General features: G+C 44.5%; 1 protein-coding gene and 1 long non-coding RNA gene across 2 annotated transcripts; one reads left to right on the top strand and one right to left on the bottom strand.

Moving 5' to 3' along the window:
* Positions 1-2,005: 2,005 nt before the first annotated feature.
* Positions 2,006-23,877, bottom strand: Elk1 (ETS transcription factor ELK1). The gene is made up of 6 exons (XM_087902773.1): positions 23,732-23,877; positions 14,709-14,952; positions 5,309-5,755; positions 4,374-4,805; positions 3,480-3,581; positions 2,006-3,394 (listed from the first exon to the last, which is right to left on the bottom strand). The coding sequence occupies exons 2-6, from the start codon at positions 14,916-14,918 to the stop codon at positions 3,296-3,298; spliced, it is 1,290 nt and encodes a 429-aa protein (XP_087758899.1). The 5' UTR covers positions 14,919-14,952; positions 23,732-23,877; the 3' UTR covers positions 2,006-3,295.
* LOC125417893 (uncharacterized) lies at positions 7,436-11,897 on the top strand. Its single transcript, XR_007237262.3, has 3 exons — positions 7,436-7,725; positions 8,833-9,028; positions 9,290-11,897. It is a non-coding gene; the product is annotated as an uncharacterized LOC125417893 (long non-coding RNA).
* Positions 23,878-24,131: the final 254 nt, after the last annotated feature.

A 24,131-nucleotide genomic window follows, 5' to 3' on the forward strand; every position in this document is an offset into this window, starting at 1 on the left:
AATTTCTCGAACCCTACTTCTCTCTTAAAGCCACTTAAGTTACATCCCCAAGAATTCCCTATTTATAGCCTGTTACAGAGTTCCAGTCTCCTCTGAACACACAAAGGCACAGTACTTCAGACACCTCATCTTCCTTACGAAGTAATAAAATTCTTCTCAATCATCTTTCACCATGTTGAACCCTTTATTGACAAGGTAGTGTTTTGTTTTGAGACAGGGTTTCACTCTACAGCCTAGGCTGGCTTCAAACTGACTATATAGCTAGGCTAGTCTTGAACTCATGGTGATACTCCTACCTCAGCCTCTTGAGTGCCAGAACTGGAGGTGTGAGCCACCATGCCCAGCAAAGAATTTCACATATATATACATATAGCTTCTTAGACACCTGGTCCATTCAGCCATCCAGTCTCACCATCATTTTCCCTCAGTCCTTTCTGATATACAAGGTCACTAATTCACAATTGTGATGAGTTTCCCGTGTCCTGGTCAAACACACCATTGTTTTCCTCATACAGTCAGCTATCATGGATATATCTGTACATTGAATAGCCTCCAAGTTTCTCACATATCCTGACTGTGGTTATACAGTAGTTCACTGGCTCAGTCTCATTTTGTTTTCTATACATAAGGTTTCATTCAGTTTTATAAAATGTTTCAGACTTACATACTTTTCAGACACCATTTGGTTGTCAAGTTTGTCTCACAACTGCTGACTATGAGTCCTTGCTACTGATGGTCCCATGGTCCCTTTCTCCTCCCACAGACAGGTTTGTGTATCAGCTCCTCAACCTCATCAGAACTGTGGGGAAGCTGCAATTGTTAATTGCAAACCAGTCTGCACTCACTAGACTCAGGATCACATATTCTCTCTCTCTCTCTCTCTCTCTCTCTCACACACACACACACACACACACACACACACACACACATACGCTAGCCTTTTAGACTTTAGCAGCTACAGCCAATCCGTTTCACAGACTTTCTCATCGTTTCTCGGAAACATTTCATACACACAGTCTCATACCTTTTGTCTTATCAGTCACTTTTTGGGTCTAGTGGTCATTATCTTTCACAACCAATTGCTTACGTATATACTTCCATGACTTAATTTCACACACAAACCACTCTCAAATGCTGAGGACTGCTTGCTACTAAACAGTGAGATTTCTCATCTACAAATGGTGGTCCTTGACAACTTCCACCAGTTCCACCATACTTTCACCTATGGTTTTGGTCAATTTATCCATGCTACCAGTCTGTCAAATAATGATTAATTTGCAGTCCCCATTCCCTACTATAAACAATATGTATAAATCACTGCAGGTTTTTGTTTTGAGACAGGATCTTGCTATGTAGCCTAGACTGTTCTTAAATTCAAAAGACTTTTGTCCCAGTTTCTGCTAGGACTATATGTATATGATAACACACCTAGCTCTTCTTACATAGTATCTAATCATTCATTCAGTTTTGGTTGAGTTTCTGAAATACAGCCACAATATCTCACATAGACAAAGTCAATTGAAGTTGGGACTGGAGGAATGACCTAGTCAGTGAGACATTTGCTTTGCAGGCATGAGAACATACATTGGATCCTCAGAATGCAGGCAAAAATTCCAGGCATAGAAAATCATAAGCTTGCAATCCCAGAATTCGGAGGTGGAGACAGGTGGATCCTTGAGGCTTGATGGCCAGCCACTGTATTCCAACTGGTAAAGTCCAAGCCAATGTGAGACCCTGTCTCAAAGGAGGGGGACAGTGTTCCAGAGGACAACACCCAAGGTTGTTGTCCAGTTGCCACACACAAAACAATACACACATATGCACAAAAATTTTTGTGGTCACACTTTTGGCCTATCACACACAAACCTTTCAGTTTCTCTCACCACACTGGTTATCAATCAGCAGACTGTATCAGTGTATATGCCATCATTACTGTTGTTCACATACATTCATGCCTGTCATAGCTCATTCTGCTAACATCAGGAGAAAAAAAAAACCCAACAGCTTTCATCAACACCTTTAAAAATATATATTTACAGGAACAATTCCCCATTCTCTGGGACTCTTAGAAAAAAAGGTCCATTTTGGGGAAGTAAAACAAATAGTGGAGACGAGTGTAGCACCGTCCCCCAAATCACCAACCCCCAGGTCTTCAGGCCTGGTCTGGGCCAGTGCTGACAGGAGGTGAGCCTGGGAATTTTTTGAATCCATTCCCTCCAGCCTAGAATTGATGCAAGACAGGCTTCATGTTCCCCATTCCTCCCTCCCAACTCCAGGGACACTTAAAAGGGTCCTTTGCACCCGCCCGCAGGAAATTGGGGGGCTGGGAGGGAGGGAGCTGAAAATACACATTTGGTATCAAAAATAAACACTTGGGGTTGGCAGGAAGACCGCCTCCAAATCCCTTACTTTCCACCCACCCGCCTACCCACCCATCAGATATAGGAAGGGATGCTTCCCTCTCCCCTATTGAAAAGCCCCATTTAAAAATAGATTATACTATCAAAATGGAAGAAGATGGGAGACAGAGAGCCCTGGAGTACTGGCTGGAGGGGCCCCCCAGACGGGGACCACCAACCCAAAAAAACCCTCCATTGGGAGGTAATAGGCAGGCCCCCAGGGAATTTGGAGACAAAGGAATGGCTTCTCAGGGGAAGAACAAGAGGAGTATTCCTCCCTGGCTGAAAGCTTACTTGAGAAAGAACAAGCTGACTGAGAAGGTTGGGGAGGTAGCAATTCCTATATGAACACTGATTCTTCCTTGGCTACCACTCCCAAACCATTAAATCATACAAGTGCTTCCTGGACTCAGATATGGCCAGGAATAAAAAAACAAAACAAACTAGCTCTTCAACCCATGTCGCAAAATAAAGACAGGGTACCCTCATCTCCCCAAGGGCAGGCTGAGAAATAAATAAAGGTCCTTCCCAAGCCATACCTTGATTGTCTTGTTTTAGGGAGAAAATTGGGGAGGAAATGGGGGAGATGTCTTACCCATTCTCCTAAAAGGGTTAGGCCAGATTCTTCCCAGTGGCCTTCAAAAAATAAATAAATAAACCGCCTCTACCATTCAAGTAGGAGACGTGTAAAGGCGGCCACTGGGAGGCTGGCAAAAAAGAAAGTTGTTGTCTATTTTGGGTGGAAGTTAGTGAAAGATTATCTCTTTCCCAGGAATATCCACCCCACCACGACCAAAGCATGAGTCTGTCAGTTGAAGTGTTTTTCCTTGAGATGGCTAGTTGGAGAGTTCAGGAGCATGGATGGAGGGACTCCAGAAAGGTAGTGGTGGTGGTAGTCATGGCTTCTGGGGCCCTGGGGAGAGCACCACGGGGGTCGAGAGGCCATCCACGCTGATGGAAGGGATGTGCACCTGTGCGCTGCCACTGGACGGAAACTGGGGGAAGAAACAAGGAGAGGTCATGGATGACAACCATGCTGGTGACTCTCACTCTTTCCAGCATAGAGGGAGAGAATCCTACCTGGAAGGAGAGCTTGGCTGGACTACGGGGTGCAATTGGACTCAGAGTGCTCCAGAAATGAATGCTGGGGGGCAGTGAGCTGGGTGTCAGCAGCACCGGGGTCTGTGGAGATGGAATGGCAGGAACTCAAGTGAACAGATGATAAGTATGGGAAGATGGAAGGAACCTACTTTCAGCCCCTCTATACATATCCCCCTCAGACTTCTATGGTCACACCTCAAAAGTTCACAGACCTAGAGTGTAACTACTAAGACCATGTCAATGACATCTCTCAATCTTTACAAAGATCACTCCTGCTAACCCCTAGGAGCCCACCTCCTGTTATCTAGACTTCATTGGGCAAGACAATCCACCAGATTCTACCTGTGTACTACTCTCCCATCCAAGTACTAACCAGGTCCGACCCTGCTTAGCTTCTGAGATCAGATGAGATCAGGCACATTCAGGGTGGTATGGCCGTAGACCTGTGCACTCCTCTCAAACCATGTAAGTGACCATCAGAAGAGCTCAACTTCCATCCATATACCTCACTAGGAAACCCAATACACAAATTCTAGGCCAAATAACTAGGTAGTTCTTCAGCTGTACCCTCTAGAAGCAAATCCCATGGAAAGCCCTAGGGTGTTGGGCCACCACAAAGTCCTCAGACCTTCTCTTATTTTTTGAGACAGGGTTTCTCTGAGAAGCCCTGGCTGTCCTGGAACCCACTCTGTGTAGGCCAGGCTGGCCTTGAACTCACACTGACATCCACCTGCCTCTTCCTCCCTAGTGCCACCACTGCCTGGCTGACCTGCCCTATTTAATTAGCTCCTCAGAGCAGCTAATTATACTTGCCACCAGTGCCAATGCCACCCAGCGAGGCTGGCAGCCCTTGTTCCTTTGCAAGGCACTTACCAAGGTATGTGTGGGTAGCAGGGATGGCGTCAGTGCTGGCCCTGGTGCCTGCAGACTAGAGCCTGTTCCTGATCCAGGAGTCCGTTCTGGTCCTGGGCTACCCAGCAGGCTTGGGCTAAGTGGAAGTTCCAGGTCCCGGGGCTTCCGGCCCTTCTGGGGTTGGGTGATCTCAGTGGCAGAGGCAGAGAGGCCACAAACCTGTGCTGTATTTTCCATTACGACAGTTGGGAGCCGAGCCAGCAGGCCTTCCGAGGGCGAGACTTCTGGTTCAGTTTTCACAGTTTCTGAACCAAAGCCTGCAGCCCCTACTGCTTGCTGTTCTTCCCTAGGTCCCTCCACTTTCACTTCTGGGGGCAGTGGACGGCCAAAACCTGGCTCCAGATTCAACTCTTCTGATTTCTGGTTTGGGGCCTCGGGTGGGGTCAGGATAACCTGGGAGAGGGATGGGCACAAAGGGAACACACAGGCTGTTAGTATGTAAAATGTTTTCCTGTGGGTCATCCAAGGATATCTCTAGGAAGATATTTGATACTGGGGGCAAAGCTGTCTTCTAACAGGTCATGGGATTTAATGGAAGTGGAGATCCTCTGGGGCAGTGGCCCTGGGGTGAGCCAGCTTGACAGGAATGAGATTCCTGTCATTCATCCTCATACCCACATTAATCAGAAACTATGCTTAAGGCCATCCTGGTGATTCTGATGAGTGCTAAAGCATGGCAACCAGTGCATTAGATGTGCCCCCTTAAGGGACTAATTGTACAAGAAAGGCATAACTCTCCTCCCTTTCCTGTTCTGAGGGAATTTATGTCCCCACTTCCAACATTACATCCTTTAGCAGTACACCCATATCTATTCTACCAGTTCCGTGCTTCATTTTAGAATTTTGCATCCTTCCTTTCCAAGCCCTTTACTAAATTTCCAAATTCTAGTACTCACCTGCAGGGGCAGACCAGCCTCTTCGGCCTCCAAACAGGCTTCTAAGGGGTTTGGACTGGTGCTCCTGCTCCCTGAGGGAGGTGCTGGTACTCCTGCAGGGGTAGTGTTGGGGAGCACTGAGGCAGGCCGAGGATGAAGAGGTGGTGGTGGCTGTGGCTGCAGGGACTGGATTGTGAAGGTAGAGTAGAGGCCCGAGCGCATGTATTCGTTCCGGCTACTGCGTGCTAAACCACCTTGGCCTGCCATTCCTGTACCCTTGGGTGTTCCTGGCTTTCCAGTGGCAGTGTCCCCTGGGGCTGCATGGATAGCAGCAGGGGCCATTGCTACAGTCGAGGCTACAGACACCTCAGGCTGGGGTGGGCAGTCTTCAGTGGAGCACCCTGCAACCTCTGGGTAGGATACAAACTTGTAGACAAACTTCTGGCCGCTCACCTTGCGGATGATATTCTGAGAAGTGAAGAACAGGGTGGAAGGAGGGTCTTGAGGGCTGTTTCTTTTCTCCGGATGTCTTTCTTCCCACTTGCTCCCATTTCACTCATCTCTTTTAGGCTTGTGGATTCTTCCTCTCTGTCTATGTCTCTCCCCAGTTTCAACTCCTTCTCTGGGCCTCCTCAACAATTCTTTAGTGTCCTTCCCATCCATTTCCCTGTAAGTCTTCTTCTGTCACTCATCTTCATCCATCTAACTCCCCTTTCCCTGCTGGCTACATTTCACAAGGGACCTACTTACGGGAGCAGGTGAGAACTAAGGACCTGGGCATAATGGACTCAGGAATGTTAACAGGACTGTTCTGGAAATTAACAACAGCAATAGGAAAATGAAATAAGTGATATATATGTGTTGGAAGAGACTGGGTTACTGTAGATGAATAGGGAGACAATGATTGATATAAAGGGATTTTGTAACAATTTATTGATCGACTGTGTCAGGGAGGGGAAGTATGTGACTGACTGATTTATTGAGGTGGCATAAGCATGCTATAGTACATGTAAAGATCAGAGGACAATTTGCAGAAGATGGTTCTCTCCTTCCAGTATGTAGGTCCCAGGGAATGAACTCAGGTGCTCAGGCTTGGCAACAAGAGCTAAGCCATCTCATTGGCCAGATATAGTAGATCTTTTTAAAGCTAGTGATGCTGATATGGAGTAGAGTGTTGGTTATCTGTTTTTATTAACTCTAGTTTAGAGTCATCTGGGAAGAGGGAGCCTCAGTTGAGAAAAAAAATGCCTCTATGGGATTGTCTTTAGGTAAGTCTGTTGCCATTTTCTTGCTGTGGGTGGTGGCATCTCTGCACAGGTGGTCTTGGGCTGTATAAAAGAGGCAGCTGAACAAGCTATGAAAGGCAAACCAGTAAGTAGTGTTCCTGCATGGACTTGTCTTCTGTTTCTGCCTTCAGGTTCCTATCCTGACTTCCCTCCATGAAGGAGTGTAACCTGTAACATAAAGTAAACCTTTTCCTCCCCAAGTAGTTTCTTGTCATGGTGTTTATCACAGCAATAGAAAGCACACTAAGATGCCTGGTGTGGTGGCACATGTACTTGGGAGGCAGACGCAGATCTCTGTGAGTTTGAGGTTAGCTGGGTCTACAGAGTGAGTTTCAGGACAGCTGGGGCTACATAGAAAAAGTCTGTCTCAAAAAAAACCAACCAACCAAACAAACAAAAAAAACCAAAACCAAAACCAAAACCAAACAAAATTCCCACAAACAAAGAAAGCACACTAAGACAGAAATTGGTACCAGGGGGGCTATTGCTGTAATAGACCTGACCATGCTGTTTTGGAAAGGACTGTGGTAGCACCTGGAACTTTGGGCTGGGTGAGCTTCAAATGAGCTGTGGAGGGAACTTGGAAGATAATGCTGAAAGCAGTGCAGATGATGGAGGCCTGGCTTGTGAACTTTAAGAGGGATGTTTCAGAGTCCCCCTCAACGTCTCTACAGGGTCCACTTATGTGATATTTGTTAAGTTGGGAGCATAGACCCCAGTCCCTTGCATCTATGCTAGCCCCTAGGCCTGAGAGTTGTATTGGTCTGGACTACAAATCCCAGCATGCTAGGTCCTGACCCCTCTCTGGGGGGTTCAGAACCACTCCCACAGGGTACTTAAGTGAACTCTCAAACGAGGAACACGTGGTCTCTTTCCTTCCTTCTGGTGGTGGCATTAGTCTGGTTTCCCCTTGGGGACACCTGAGAGCGCAGGAATCGCATTAAACATGGATGTTTCTTAATTTGTTTGTTTTGATTTGGCTTGATTGGGGTTTTTGCATTGGCAGAGAGCTCACGTTAGGAAAAATTCCTAATATCTGAAAGTTCTACTGGGTAGGGCGGCCTTTCCGCATGGTCGAAAGCACCTAGTCTACAATCTGAGCTCTCCACACCACGCTAAAACCAGTTCCTGGGCTACAGTGACTGCGTCTTGGTGAGTCCTTTTTTCTTGTCTATGCTATAGGGTTTTTGGGGGACCCATTTGTACTTACTTTGTCGACTATCGGACTTTTGTTGAAGCTGCGAGCTTGCACCAAGAGTTTGATCTCAGCAGCGGCCAGACCGGCAAGACCGAGCTTGACTGAGGTGGGATTTGTTTGTTTTGGGATGCCAAGCATTCAATTTGCATGGTCCCATTGGGCTTGAGAGCTATTTTAGCAGACACGCTGTAATAGACTTAGGCCACTTGGTTGGGCATAGACTTTAAAATAGGCACTTGCAGTTCAAAGCCAGATCTACTGTCTCCCCTGGGATGCCGCTTACAAAATCTTTTTAAATTGAGACTGTCTGATACTATCTGTCCCAAACGGCTAATTTCCCTATGCACTAAGATTTGGCTTCAACTGTCCTCTGGGACCTTGAAAATTTTTGCCGCCATAAAGACAAATGGACAGAGCTTACATATGTCCATGGTTTTTGGGCTCTGCACTCTCACCCCTTCCTTAGTAGCCAGTGTCTTGCAGCACCATGCAGCCAGAGGCACTGGCCCCTTCCCCACTCCCTCAAGCCCACACTACCCAACGTTGTGGAGCAACATCCTCAACTTTCACCTTACCCACCCTCCCCCCCCACCTCATTTCCCTACCCTCGGACCCCTTCTGCAGCACTGGGCTGGCTCCTCCCAATCCTCCCCAAGTTCCTTTTTCTCTTCCAGATCTCTCTCAGACAGAAAAGCAGCTAGGTTCCTTTTCTACTAATCCTTCTGCTACCCATTTTATTTCTCAGTCAGCACCAGTTATTAGGAAAGAGTTAAAAAAGGTTGAGGAGGGGCGCCAAACCCCTATACAGGAATTGGTAAAAATGACCTTTAAAGTTTTAATGCCCGAGAGTCTTCCCAACAAAGTTACAACAATCTACAGCCTTAGCGGCTGCTCTAAGGTCACAGGAAGGGGGACAAGGGAAGCCAACCACGAGGCTCTACTTTGATAGAGTCCAGCCTAAGTCAACCTCACAGGCAAGCTATTTCAAGTGTGGCCTAAATGGTCACGTGGCACGATATTGCACTACACCTCCTCTGAGGATATACCCTATCTGCCAGCAGCCCGGACACTGGAAATCACAATGCCCCCGTGCAGGCTTGTCCTCTATGCTTTGCCACGGAGGTCTAGCCTCACCAACATCGGCAAGTGAAACTGTGCCAGCCTTCAAACTTCTCAGCTTTGCAGAGGATTGACGCTGCCCAGACTTGGTTTATCCCATAACCCTATCCAAGCCTAGGGTAAAGCTACAGGTAGCAGGTAAGTCCATTACTTTTAATCTCACTCGGGCTTTATGTTCCCCTCACCAATTTCAGTTATGGGGGTAGACAGGACCCACTTAAAACTTGGCCACTGTCCTGAATTCTTGCAGGACAATTTTTCTCTCATTCTTACTGAGTGATACCAGCTCACCCAGCACCTTTACTGGGAAGAGAAATCCTTAGCCGCTTCCCCAAAGCTTTGTTCTGCTTCTTGGAGCCCCTTTTGGACCCCACCCATCTCCAAGATCATATTTTACAGGTTCACTCCTTCTGCCAGACGTGTGCCCAGGCCAACCCACAAGGGGCTCTCCACATATGTCAGTCTTTACACCAGCTTTGCGGACACCAACCGGGTGAAGATTGGCAGGTTGATTTCACTCATACGCCTACTCATAAAAAAACTCTGTTATCTCTTAACACTTGTGGACACTTTTATAGGATGGATAGAAGCATTTCCTGTCTCCAGGGAAATAGCAGATTTGGTGGCTTAGGTACTCCTGGACCACACCATTCCTCGGTTTTGTGTCCCACGAACCATCCAGATGGACAATGGACCAGCCTTCACTTCCAGGGTCATGGAGCTTGTGTCAGAAGCTCTCAACATCTCCTGGAAATTCCACACCTCCTACCATCCACAATCCTTGGGAAAGGTGGAGAGGGCCAATGGACTCACCAAACAACAGCTAGCCAAGCTCTCTATTGAACTCAGGTTATCTTGGTCCTTCTCCCCATTGCCCTTACTCGCTTCAGGGCCACCCCTGTTCCCCTACGGGCCTGACCCGTTTTGAGGTGCCTTATGGCAGGCCCTTTTTCCTTAACCTGGGAACCTGGAGTTCCTCACCTCCCAGTCCAAACTCCTCCACTGGGGGTACCTACCCTACCTCTCCCTTTTAAGGTCCCTTCTCTGTTCACACACTGACAGTTGTTTCCCTGCCACCACACCAGTGGACCCTAATGCCCCTAAACCTGCCCCGCTCTCCCCAGGGAACAGAGTACTCCTCAAACAGTTAACTCCTAGGTCTCTCGAGCCTCGATGGACAGGACCTCACACGGTAATCCTCACCACCCCTTGGCTGCCAAGCTCTTGGGACACCCATGCTGGTACCATCTCTCCAGGCTCAAGCGGGCACCTACTCAGGATGCTTGGTCTGTCCAGCAGACAGGACCTTTTATCCTCCAGTTTTCCAGGATGCCACAATGAAGTGCCTACCTGCTCCTCATTCTGGCATACTCATGTTTGGTGATAACATTTCTTTCCTAGGCATCTGCCTTCTCAGCTCCCCCAAGGAACAGATGCCTGACGTCTCTGGGATGACAGTACATGGGATGCCTTTCCAGTCATACCTCTTGCTGAGCTGGACCCACCAAAACCCAGCTTTCCCCTTCCCCACGTTGCCCTATACCTTCAGGAAGTACCCAGACTTGAGTCAACGCCCCCTTTCCCTAGAGAGCATATCACTTCAATTTCCTGTCATCCCTATATTCAAAGAGTCCGGAATGTTGAGTTGGGAGCATAGACCTCAGCCCCTAACATCTATCACAGCCCCCAGGCCTGAAAGTTGTATTGGTCTGGACTCCAAATCCCAGCATGCTAGGTCCTGAGGGGAGGGGGTTAGGACCACTCCCACAAAGTATTTAAGTGAACTCCCAAAAGAGGAACATGTGGTCTCCCTTCCTTCTGGTGGTGGTGTTCACAGCCTCCTGGTTCCCCCTAGGGGCCACCCAAGAGCGCAGGAATCCCATTAAACCTGGATTTTTTTTTTAAGGAAGTACTTCTATAAAACCTGGATATTTTTTAATTTGTCTTTTTTTGATTTGGCTTGATTGGGATTTTCCATCGGCAGAGAGCTCGCGTTAGGAAAAATTCCTTACAGTATTCTGCATTAAGAATCTGTGGTTTCTGGTTAGCTAGAAGTAAAGAATTAGTTGTGATTAACAAGAGACCAGCACAATGAAGTGAAACCTTTGCTTTACTGGCACAATCGATACTAATTAACAGAGGCTGAAAAAAAAATCAGCTGTGAAAAAGAAGCTATCAGGAACACTGAGGTAAAATCTTTCAAGAAGTGTTTCCTTAAGGTTAGTGCACAGAAGCTGTGGTCCATCGGGGGTCAAGGCTACATATTATGCTGTTAGCTGAACTTGGTAATGTTTAAAAGACTTCTACGTGGTTTAATGGCATGAAAGCTGCAGTATTGAAGGATACCACTCATGGAGAACAGTTGAGGCTTGGTACTGTGAGAGGCCAGAAGAGGTCACTGGTGAAGGTGCAGCTTAAGGTGCAATAGATGTTTCAGGATTGAAAGGGTCATGGAGAGAAGCTAGGGCTTGGCACCATATGATAGGGCTGGCGTTCCCACCGAGAGGCTAAGAGGCCAGTGGTGAAGCCCAGTGGTGAAGGTGCATCCTCAGCTGCAGTGGAGACCCCAGTCTACTGGAGAAGCAAAGACCAGTAAGGATGGTGATAAATGTGATATGGAGCTAGCCTCAGCCTAGGAGACAAACTGTATAGGCTACAGATGGTGCAGCTGGAGAAGCAGAGCTTTCCCAAAGAGCCTAAAAGATCCTAAGTGAGTCCCAGATGCCAGATGTTGAGCTATAGGATTTAATTTAGACTACTGGAATTTGGTCTTGTTTTGATTTGATTGTAACCAGTTCTTCCCTTTTGTAGTAAAAGAAAGTATTTAACTTGCTTCTTACTTTATAGGATCTCATAGTTGAGAAATATTGGGTATTTTTAAAAGAAATCAAACCTTTAAAGTGTTTAAGACTCTGGGACTTTTAAAGTTATATGATCTTTCATACTGTTATATTGATATTAACATGATATTTTGAGAATAAATAAAAAATTAAAGATTATACTTTAATAGTGATGTATTGGTGTGTTAAGTTGACAAAATGGTCAAATGTTCTGGTTAGTTTTTGGTCAACTTGATATAAAGTAGAGTCATCTAGAAAAGAACCTTAAATACCTTCATCAGATTGCCCATAGGCACGTCTGTGCGGCATTTTTCTGATTAATGATTTGATATGGTAGGGTCCAGCATACCACCCTTGAGCAGGTGGTCATAGGTTGTATAAAAAAGCATGCTGAGTGATTCATCTGGGAGCAAGCCAGTTCGTAGCCTTCCTCTATGGCCTCTGCTTTAGCTCCTGCCTCCAGGTTTTTGACTTGAGTTCTTCTCTTGGCTTCCCTCAGATGCTGTGACATGTAACTGTAAGGGAAACACACCCTTTCTTCTCCAAGTTTCTTTTAGTTATTGTGTTTATCCTAACAAGAAAATCAACTAGGATAGAAATATCACTTAGTACTATTCTGGATATTTAAGCTAAAGCAATAAGAAATGAGGTAACTAGCAGTAATTAGAGAAGAGCATGAGAAACTGGTGTAAGCATGAGGAGGGTAGCAAGGTTTGCTTGGGTGGGTCAGAGAGCATGCTTCGTGGTATCTTAGGACACTGTACAGACAGTTTTGTGTGTCAACTTGATACAAGCTAGAGTCATCAGAGAGGAAGGAGCCTCAGTTGAGGAAATTCCTCCTTGAGATCCAACTGCAGGTTATTTTCTCATTTAGTGATCAATAGGGAAGGGCCCAGTCCATGGTGGGTGGTATCATCCCTGGGCTGCTGGTCGTGGGTTCTATAAGGAAGGCTAAGCAAGCAAGGGGAAGCAAGTCAGTAAGCAGCTCCCCTCTATGGCCTCTGCATCAGCTCCTGCTTCCAGAATCCTGTTTTGCTTTGAAATTCTGTCCTGACTTCCTTCAGTGATGAATAGCAATGCCGAAGTGTAAGCCTAATAAACCCCGTCCTCGCAAGGAAAGGGATATCTTGATTGAGGGAGCCATTGTGGGGTTAGCAAGAAACCTGGCTCTAGAAAAATTCCCAGGAATCCACAAGGATGACCCCACCTAGGACCTTAAGCAATAGAGGAGAGGGTGCCCGAACTGGCCTTGCCTGGTAGTCAGACTGATGATTATCTTAAATGTTACCATAGTCCAACAACAGATGGAAACAGTGGGAGAGACCCACATCAGAGCACTGAACTGAGCTCCCAAGGTCCAGTTGAAGAGTAGAAGAAATGAGAATATGAGCACAGTGGTCAAGACCATGAAGGTTTTATCCACTCAAACAGTCTACCTGAGCTAATGGGAGCACACCAGCTCCAGCAGGACTGGGAAGGAACAAGCATAGGACCAAACTAGTCCCTCTGAAAGTGGTTGACAGTTGCATGGCTGGGGCAGACTGAGGGGCACTGGCAGTGGCACTGGGATTTGTCTCTACTACATGTACTGTCTTTTGGGATCCTATGCTCTTTGGATATATACCTTGCTCAGTCTAGATATAGTAGGGAGAGCCTTGGACCTTCCACAAAACAAAGAGCCTTACCCTCTCTTAGGATTAGGGGGTAGGGATGGGGTGGGAAGAAGGGTGAAGGGAATGGGAGGAGGGGAAGGAGTGGGAATTTGGATTGGCATTTTTTAAAATAAATAAATTAATAATAATAAAAAAAACCCTGTCCTCCCCAGCTTGCTCTTTGGTCAGGAGGTTTTGTCACAGCAATAGAAACTCTAACTAAGAGAGATATATATGGTTTGGAGGGTTCCAGGGATGTAGTGGTGGTCTCAGAGAGGACCAGAATGAGGTAGTCATTAATACTGCTTTAGAGGTTTGAACCGAAAGAGTAATGTATGAAATTGGAATATATGCCATAAACTTTCAAGGACACAAAGCACAGGTGAGAATTATTTTTTTGAGGGGAGGAATGAGGAATCTGGGACGCTAGGTATTTTGGTGGAAGTCTTAATGCTGGTCAAGTATTTCAGAGTATCTTTATATTTTTCAGAAGAGGAATAAAAAGGGATAATTATTAATATTGTTTTGAAGGTTTACACTCAAGAAATATGAAATAATTAGTGTAAATATTGGGGGAGAGGAAATATAATGCAGATCTGGGAGTCTGAGAATGTAAGATGAGAAAATCTAAAATTTGAGCTGCAGTAGTGATATAGACACTGAGGTGCTGTTCTAGGAATCTAAGAGGAGTGGGCTTGGAGCTGACACTACATTTAGTTAAAGGCAAAGACTTGTAAGCCTAGCACTCAGGAGACTAAGACAAGAAGAACAGAGTTTGAGGCCATCCTCAGTAACACCAAGAGACCTGCCTCAAAAATAAAAACAAAATAAAGGAATAGGAGAAAACAAAACGATTGATTAAAGATATTGGGGGTTCTAGAAAATGAAGTAAGGAATGTTAGTATCATAATGTCAGGATGATTTTGAGTCTAGGAATAAGAATATGGATTGTTTTATAGTGAGAGAAGATTATATATAAAGTAACCAGGGGAACCCACAATTGGTCTGAGGGTTCCAGAAAACACACTTATTATCTCAAAGCCTGTGGGAAACTAGAGGATAGGTCAAAATTTGGTAAGTTTTAATATTGTTTTCAAAATTATAGCTATAGTAACTGGGACAAAAAAAGAAATTTCTAGGCCAGAAGTGTAATTGGGGGGTAGGAGACAGGAGGACAGTGAATTTGAGGCCAGCTTAGGCTAAACAGTAAGTTTCAGACAAATCTATACTCATTGGGAGACCCTGCCTCAAAAGGAAAAAAAAATCAGAAAAGAGTTTTCTGGTAGTAATTTCAAGGGTTTCCAGTCTTGGTTTCTGAGGCCATACCTTGTCATAGTAGTAACGCAATGCCCGGCTGAGCTTGTCATAATTCATGTTGGTCTTGTTCTTGCGCAGCCCCCATAGACGGGCCACCTCCTCTGCATCCACCAACTTAAATTCACCACCATCCCGTGAGGTCCAAGAGATGATGTGGCCATTACCTTGTTCTCTCAAAAGCTGCAGCAGAAACTGCCACAGTGTCACAGATGGGTCCATCACTAGGGAAGTGCTCACGCCATTCCAGAGGTACCTGGAGGACAGCAAAAGTGATTTCTTTTTTGTTACCTTGCCTCCACCTCTGTTCCCAACACCTCTGTCCCCAAATCCCACTACTATTCCCTAAATAGTCTCATAAACTCCCTTATATAGCTTTGGATGCCCCTTGCATTTCACACGTGGGACAAAAGTGAGTTAAAAGAAAAAATATTTATGTATGTCTGTGTGTGTGTAAACATGTGTATGGGTGCCAAGGGAGACCAGAAGAGGGCAATGGATCCCCTGGAGCTAGAGGTACAGGCACTTATGAGCTGCCCAACATGGGTTCTAGGAATTGAGCTCTAGTTCTCTGTGAGAGCAGCCAGCATTCTTTACCACTGAGCCATCAGTTCAACCATGACAAATGTGTATCATTAGGAGCTAGAGGGAAGACAGGATAATACAACCTGAGTCCCAAAGAGTTCCATATCCTAGTTAGAGTCTGACTATGTTATGCTACATAGCAAAAATGAATTTTGAATGAAATTAACATTACAGACCTTAAGATACAGCAAGCGCTCTGGTTTTATTTGAGGTCAACTTCACTGTATGAGCTCTTTTAATAGCAGAAAAATAAGGCTGAAACATAGAGGCAGAATCGCAAAAGAGGCAGTAGATTTCAAACATCAAGGGATTTTCCCTGCCATTCCTTACTCTGGAGAAGGCTCCAAGACAAGGAAGTTGGGCAGGTTCATAAATTGGGAATGACCCTCCACCTACAGCCAATAGGTGTAGGTGTTTTCTACAGTAAGGAAATTTCAATATCACAACTCAAAGAACAATCTGAATGAACAGGCAACAATTCTCTAAAAAGGACTAAAGTCCTGCCAAGACAATGATGTTAGCCTGGTGAGAACAGTGTTGGATTTCTGAGCTACAGAACTATCAGATGATAAATGTGCAATTATTTTAAAAAGACAGTGTCTTATTATGTAGCCCAGGCTGGTCTTGAACTTCTGTCTCAGCTTGCTGAGTACTGGGATCAGAGGTGTGCATTTATGTACCTACACAAGTGTGTAGTTTTAAGGAGATTAAGTTAGAGATAATTTATAAAGCAGTACCAGAAAACTAGTGAAATGTCCTTGACTTGACTCTTATAATCTTCTACCCCATTAACTTTTTGAGGGTGTGCCTTTTGCTAGGCCCTTGTAAACATTGTTCACTGCTCCTTTCCTGTATCGCGCAGTCATCTTCAAAAAAGAACCCACTCAAAGTTCAAGTTAGGTTTATGAAGCCTTCTAAAACTGAATACCTATACTTTTCTGTCCCTCAATGGTTTAGACTTTAAAAAAACCTTTTATTTATTTACTACATATACAGTATTCTGTGTGCATGTATGCCAGAAGACACCATTGGATCTCATTATATATGGTTGTGAGCCACCATGTGGTTGCTGGGAATTGAACTCTGGAACTCTGGAAGAGCAGGCAGTGCTCTTAACCTCTGAGCCATCTCTCTAGCCTCGGTTTAGGCTTTTTAAAAAAGTATTTTCTTGATGAGCACATATTTATTATACATAATAATGGGTTTCATTATAATATTTCCATTGGAACCATTTTGATTACATTCACCTCCATCACCTCTATCCTGTTCCTCTTCCTTCCCACTGATCTCTTTCCTCTTCCCACCTAGGCCTCTTTGTATTTTATGACTTTTGGTGATCCAATCAGTTTAGGCAGAGTTGCTCGCAGGGGTGTGGGTTTGTTTTCAGGAGCACAGATGTCCTATCAGTGGCTATGTCACTGAAGAAAATGTCTCTCCCTCTCCCAGTAAACATTAAAGTCCTATAGACCCTCAGGAAATGGTGGGGCCACATGAGTCCTTCTTGTTTTTCCATGTTGCTGTTGTTTTGTGACAGGGTCTTATGTAGTTCCTCCTTCCACAAACCCTACCAGTGTATGCCACCACAACCATCTATAATGAGATCTGGTGCTCTCTTGAGGAAGAAACCTGGTCAGTCCTCCTTAGCAATTTAGACTATGAAACCCAATATGGACAAGTTCAACAGAACTACCATATGCGGGCTGCCCATGCATGCTGCAGCATTACGAGGGCATACATTTCATTCATAACATTCTTATGTAGTTCAAGTGGTCTTCAAACTCTTGATGCTATTGCCTCCATCTCCTGAGTGCTGAGATTATACATATCACAGAATACATGGCTGCTGCTTCTTTCTGAAGTGTTAGAGACCAACGCCAGGGCCTCATGCATATTAAACACATGTTATTTTCTTCTTCTTCTTCTTTTTTTTAAAATTTATTTATTTATTATGTATACAATATTCTGTGTGTATGCCTGCAGGCCAGAAGAGGGCACCAGATCTCATTACAGATGGTTGTGAGCCACCATGTAGTTGCTGGGAATTGAACTCAGGACCTTTGGAAGAGCAGGCAATGCTCTTAACTGCTGAGCCATCTCTCCAGCCCTCTTCTTCTTTTATTTTTAATCACAGAGTTTCACTATAAACCTATGTCTTTCTTTAAACAAACATGTAAACTATTATGTTAGGCACTGCTCTAAGCAGAAAGGCTGGCCTATTGGACAATCAGCCTCAGTCTAATGCTAGACTTCTATGTTTTGAATCCTTGTTCTGCCAGTTATTAGCTGTGTGATCCTGGCCAAATTCATTAACCTCTCTGTACCTCATTTTTTTTTTTTCATTTGTGAAATAGGGACAGTGACATACCCATTTATAAAACAGACACTATGCACCATTATTATTGTGTGTGAATTAAATATAACATGCTTGGGGTAAAAGCTTTAAGAATTTTCTAATTTGTTCAAAAGTCCTTTTCCTGCTATCTCTAAGTCCAAAAAGCTCTAAGAACTTTTGTAATGCTTTTGGCAACAAAACATGATTTGAAAGAAAGCAAGGCCCATTCTGTTTTTTATTGATCCGGCTTAGTGTGAATGTTCATGCATTCTGCTGCAGAGATCTAAAAGCAGCTGGTGACAGAACTGCTGAGGATATTATGCAACATATCATATGTGCACCCTGCTACCTTTCCAAACTGAAAAATTCACAATTCTGAAATACATCTGGTCTCTGGGGTTTTGGATAAAGGCATGGGCTGTTATTTTTATAGGCACTGACTCACTTATTTCTCATCCCAACTCTGGAAAGTAGGCATTTTTCCTTTTGGAAAGGACATATTCTTATTGTAATATCACTAATTTATATACAAGGCAGCTAATTTATATACTGAGGCAAAAGATGTCCAAGTGACTTCACTATGCTACACTGCTGTAGGTGACAGACAGTTCCTGCATTTGAACCAAGTATATTCCAGGTATACTCTGGTTCCAAGTATATTCTGGAATATATTCCAAGTATATTCTGTTGTTTATGTTCAGAGACAAGTTCTCATACAGTCTATGCTAGCCTAAAATTTGCCATACGGAGGATGATCTTGAACTCCTGATTTTCCTGTTTCCACCTCCCTGTGACTGAACTTACAGGCATGGGTCACCATAACCAGCTTCAAGGGGTCTGAGCATTTAACTACCTGCACAGGTCTGCATCAGGTCCTTTGAGTATATATTACACTTTCCAGTTTAGTGTTTTTATGGGATTCCTTAGTGTTTAAACGAATGGGTCCCTGTGTCCCTGTTTCTTGGGTCTTCTCTTGGGCTATTTCTTTCTGTTTGTTTTGTCCGGTTGCAATGTGTTAGTTTTGTTTTGCTATAATTTATAATTATTAACCCTTAGAAGCCTGTTTTCTTTCTTTCTTCCTTCCTTCCTTCCTTTCTTTCTTTCTTTCTTTCTTTCTTCTTCTTTTTTTTTGAGACAGGGTTTTTCTGTGTAGCCCTAGCTGTCCTTGAACTTCCTCTGTATACCAGGCTGGCCTCGGCCTCCTGAGTGATGGTATTAAAGGCATATGCCACCATTGCATGGCTTTCTGTTTGTTTTCATTTTGTTTTTGTATTTTTTTGAGACAGGATTTATTTCTCTGTTTAACATCCTCGACGCCCTGGGCCTCGAACTCACAGAGATGTACCTGCCTTTGCCTCTGAGTGTTGGGATTAGGTGCACCACCATGCTTGCTCTGCCTGTTTGTTTTCTTATGAGAGACAGAAAGAAAGTGGATATGGATGGGAGGGGAGGTGGGAAGGAATTAGTGGGAGTAAGGAGGGGAAACCATAAACAGAATTATATTATGTGAGGAAAAAAATCTATTTTCAATAAAAGGAAGAACAAAACAAATCAAAATATTACTTCAAATGATTACTCCTTTTAGGCATGCCCTTCAGAGGAAGGATGTTTCCTGTTATCCCATCACTGCTCTTTCCAATGAGCAAACTGGAGCTAACCTTGAACTGTCTAGTCCCTGATGGGACTCCATCAACCAGCTGTCCACCTGGCTGGGATTGTTAGGTTAAAAATAAACCTTCTAAGGTTTTGAAGAACTTATGATTTATATCTACAGATTTATTCTTTAATCTGAATGAAATTACAGTATGATTGTCTCATATGTCTGAGCTAGTTCAAGGTCCATTTAGCAGGTACAGTGTTAGGTTAGACAGCTATCCAAATTACAGCGGATCAGAGTCCCCTCCTCAGAGCTCTAAAAGACTAAATATACCCAAGACTGACTTCTTTCAGAGGCCCAGAGTCCAGTGTGACTCCTAGTGGCGAAGACAGGAAACTTCACCACCTCTTCTGAGCTATGCTAAAATCCAGCAGCTGAGTGAAAGCTGCCCAATTAGTGTGTAGCCTATCAGACAGGGGGCTGAATTTGATTATTGCTTCTCTCGCACAACTCCTAATGAAAATCCTCATCACCTGCCCTTCCTAGAAGACTTTCCTTTTTCTCCTCACCTCATTCACTGGGTGCCTCGAAACAGCTTAGGACACAACAGAGAGGAATCCCTGCGTGCTAGTATAATTCACACATTCAGTATCTCCAAAAAGAAGAAAACACAACACAATACAACCACCCTCCAAAAGGTGGATTATATTATTACATCCATTTCCCAGACAAGTAAGTGTGGAGCTAGTAGTTAAGTAACTTGCCTAAGATCTCATCATTGGATGAGATGCTGGATGACGGTTAAATTCTGACTCAGCATCCCTAGATACTCAAGGCCAGTTCTCTATGAAGAAAATGTAGATGGGCAAGATCCCAGAGTAACAATGATGTGAGTAGGACAGGCTTCCCTGAGGAAGTGACATTTGAAGAAGGGGTGGTAGCAAATCATATTGATGTCCACGGGAAGGATAATTTTGGTAAAGGAAATCGCATATACAAAAGCTCTGAAGTGGCTACCTGAGGTATCATGGTTCCTAGGATAATGCTCACTTTCTGAGGTACACAATGTTCTCTGCCAGGAGTGTCATTTCCTCCCGGGACTAATTCTATCATACTCTCAAGCAGGTAGAATTAATCTTTCCTCTGCACAATCCAATGCATGAAGTAACTTGTTTGTCCTTGAAAATTGTTCTGTCTTGGTCCTCACATTCTGCCCGGGTCTGTCTGTGTGGCTTTGAGCAAGTTGCTCAACCTTTTTATGTCTAGTTGAACATCTGTAAAACAGGGTATTTTACTCTCAAACCAAAAAAGAATTTTAACAAAGTATGCCTTCCCTCAAAGGCTTTTTATAAGGATTCAGCATGCCAATATATGTAAAAGACTTGGAAAAGTGTCTCTAGAACATGGCAAACACTCAATAAATGTTAGTCCTTAGGTTGTGTATCATCCTCACCACCCCCCATCTGGCTCTGTTCATACTTCCTCTTTTGCCTCCCACCCCCCACTTCCTGCCAACTCTTTTCCAGTCACACTGGCTTTGGACATGGCAGGTACAATGTGACTTCATGGTCTTTGTACTGAGTGTTCTTTCTGGTACACTCTTCCTTTACACATTATGGATTCATCCTGTTTCCTTCAGGCCTTAATTCACGAGTCACATTTCCAAGTGTAGCCTGCCTTGTTCCTAAGATTTCAAACATCTTGATACTCCAGTCCTATTTGTCCCACTTCATGTTTGTTCCTTAGCATTTGTATAATACACTATTTTTACCTATTTATACAGTCTGTCTCCTTCACTTTTAGTAACACCTGCTTCCTATATGCAGGGATTTCTGCCATTTTTCTTCTCCATATTGCCAGTATCTAGAATGAATGGCTGGTATTCAGTAGGTGCTTAGAAGATATCTGTTAACATTTAAACAATCCCAACAAGTATCTTAATTCTTACATCTCTTTTCTTCTTTTGTTTGTTGCCTAGTCCATCCCCATATCGATATCTTGGATATAATTTTCATATTCAATTTTGTGACAGGATCTTACTCCATAGTCCAGGTTAGTCTAAAACTCACTATATATATATTTTACTTCCTGAAAAATCTCTCTTGGTCTTCCATGCTGGAAATACATAGTTGTGAATTACCCATGCACAGCCTAGATAGATAACATCTCCCCCTCATTTATTTGTGCACCAATTTTTTCAAGTATCTACTTTAAGATGGTATATTTTTAGATAAAGAGTGATCAATGAGTAAGGAGATAAAATTTATAAGTCCCCATAGGACCTCCATTCTTAGGAGAGGCAGACTATATATATATATATATATATATATATATATATATATATATATGTATGTATGTATCACACACACACACACACACACACACACACACACACACACACACACACACACAGCATTCTTAACGGTGACAGAGTAGAAAGGAACAAAGCAAGCAGGAGACCCGAATCCTGCTGGGTGTGCAAAATCAGATGGTCAAGAGGAGGGGTGGGTGCTGACTACTTTGTTTTCACAGAGAAAGTATCCTTTGAAACATGTGCTTTTATATAGCATAATCCAAGCACCAGTGGGACAAATACATGTTTTACTGAAAGAACACTACCCAGATGCAAAGAAAGGAAAGCGATTGCTGCAACATCTTTTCTATTTGTGCCTTTTCATATCACCAGCATCACATTTCTATTAACACACCCTTTACACTCACCTTAGCCACAACTCAAATGGCATTCCTAGAAACATCTTTAGTGTCTTCCCTGCACGGTGTGGTAAAAAATTTTTTGGGAATGACACCTGAACAGAGCCTAGGAAGTTACCATGCAGAAATGTGGGTGTAGTGTTAAGGGAGAAAGAAGAGCTAATGCAGATACCCTGAGGTTTGCCTGTACCTGCTGCTTTTGAGAAGCAATGAAGAGAAGGCCAGCATGACTGTACCATGGGGTCTGAAAGGGGAGGTGAAGGAGCTAAGTACATATTTTCTCTTCATACTGGAAAGGATTATAGTTCCTGTCTCCCCTCTTTCAGTTCAGTACAGGGAAAATGTAGTTATACCATTCATGTAAAGTCACAGCACTGCTGGAACTGGGGGTTGATGGGTTTTGAGACCAGTGTGGGATGGAGATAGCTCTGTTGCAGAACAGCAGGAACAAAAGCCTGGTAATTGGAGCTAATCTGACTGTTAAGGAATGTGTCCTCATGTGGGATGCAATGAGGTAGAGGGGACACTTGAAAATATTTGTTTTAAGTAGTTATTGGACCATTTCTGACTAAGGCTTTTAACCTCCACATGCCCCAGTTTTGTCAGTACCCTGCCTCACAAGGCTGTGATGAGGACTAAGCAAGCTAGAGACTATAGAACACTCTGCCTGGTACACAGCAAATGTAAAGTGGAAAGGTTAGCTCTAACTGTCACTAACATCAGTACCATATTGTACTTGAGAACTGTATCAAGGCAAAATGTCTAAGTGGTTAAGAGGAAACATATAAAGTATACAGTGTAAGCCCCTGGGTTTCAGAAGTACACAGGATCGCCTAAGAGATGGGGCAGGGAAGATTGATCGAACACATGGCGAGGAGGAGGGAAATAAATTGCAAGGCCTATCTTCCTCGGGGACTGATTGCAAGCACTGGACTCAGAAGGATATGAGAGAATGCAAACACTGAGGTGGCAGGATGCTACTGAACAGATTTATTACAAAAGGAGAGAGATATGGTTTAAGCTGACTCCTATACAATAGCAGAGAAGAGCCTCACATGATTAAAATGAGGGACAGGACAAGGCCATAGACTGGGCTGCCGAAAATGGAAAGAAAGAAAGAAAAAAAAGCCCACTAAACTGACCCATTGTTAAAAGGAAGCAGCTCAATGGCTAGAGTCTACAAATAAGAGAGAAAAGTTAGGGCAGTGATAACTAGAGTGATGTGAATACAGCCATGCAGACTAACCCACAGTAAGATGGGGGCAGCGGGAGGAGATGGGTAAAGTCATGGGTTTATGCACTGGGTATTCAAGGGGGCAGAAATATAAACTCAGGTGGACTCACTGTTAAAAAAAAATAGGGTCCCTGGAGCAGGTACAGTGCCACGAACTGATTCACTACAACAAAACATGAGAGGCTCAATAAACAAGGCCACGGAAAGATCCCCTTAAAGTTGAGGCTAGGAGAAATGCAAACACTTGAGAAGCATCTACTACTAAAGGAAGACTTGACAATGCAAAGACTGGTTCCCAGTAAGTGGGGGTTGGGGAGGGCAAGATCATGGACGAGTCCATTAAGTTGGGGTGAGGAAAAACATCGATCCATTCATTATACAGACACAGTAGGAGGTTAGGCCACACTCATATCCAGTAAGGGGCAAAAGGAGCTGGAAATGCACACACAGGGGAAATCAGTTGGTGGCAGTGGAGCCGAATACCAGCAGGCTGGACCAAGCCACATCCTACGCGCGGGGGCGAGGATACATGGGGTCATGGCCGGCGCCCTCCACCTTGTGGGCCTGGGGCTCACCTGCGTGTGGCGCGGCGGTGGCGGCGGCAGCTCCGGGGGGCGGGGGCTCCATACGAGGCCCCACCGCCCCCCAGGCCCGAGTTCCAAGGCGGTGGCGGTAGCGGGCGGCGGGAGCAACAGCGGCGGCAGCGGCAGCACCCAGAAGCCGCCCCTGCGTTTCCCCTCCGCTCACGTGGGCCCTCAGGGGAGGAGCTGAGAGTCCTGTTGTTTGCTGATTGGCCATAAAGTCAAGGATGTAGGCACAGCTTCAGGGCCTGGTGGTGGAATCCTAACAGAGCTGTGACACGATTGGCTTGAAAGGGATTGATGGACTGCGGGTGGCCAACTAGAGAGGCGTTGGGCGGCACTTATCCTTCGCCCTGATTGGGTCGACAACTGGTAGCCAAGTGCCAAGGTTGGG

This window comes from Myodes glareolus, chromosome X, assembly GCF_982192425.1.
Source record: "Myodes glareolus chromosome X, mMyoGla1.1, whole genome shotgun sequence".
NCBI classification, from domain to species: domain Eukaryota; kingdom Metazoa; phylum Chordata; class Mammalia; order Rodentia; family Cricetidae; genus Myodes; species Myodes glareolus.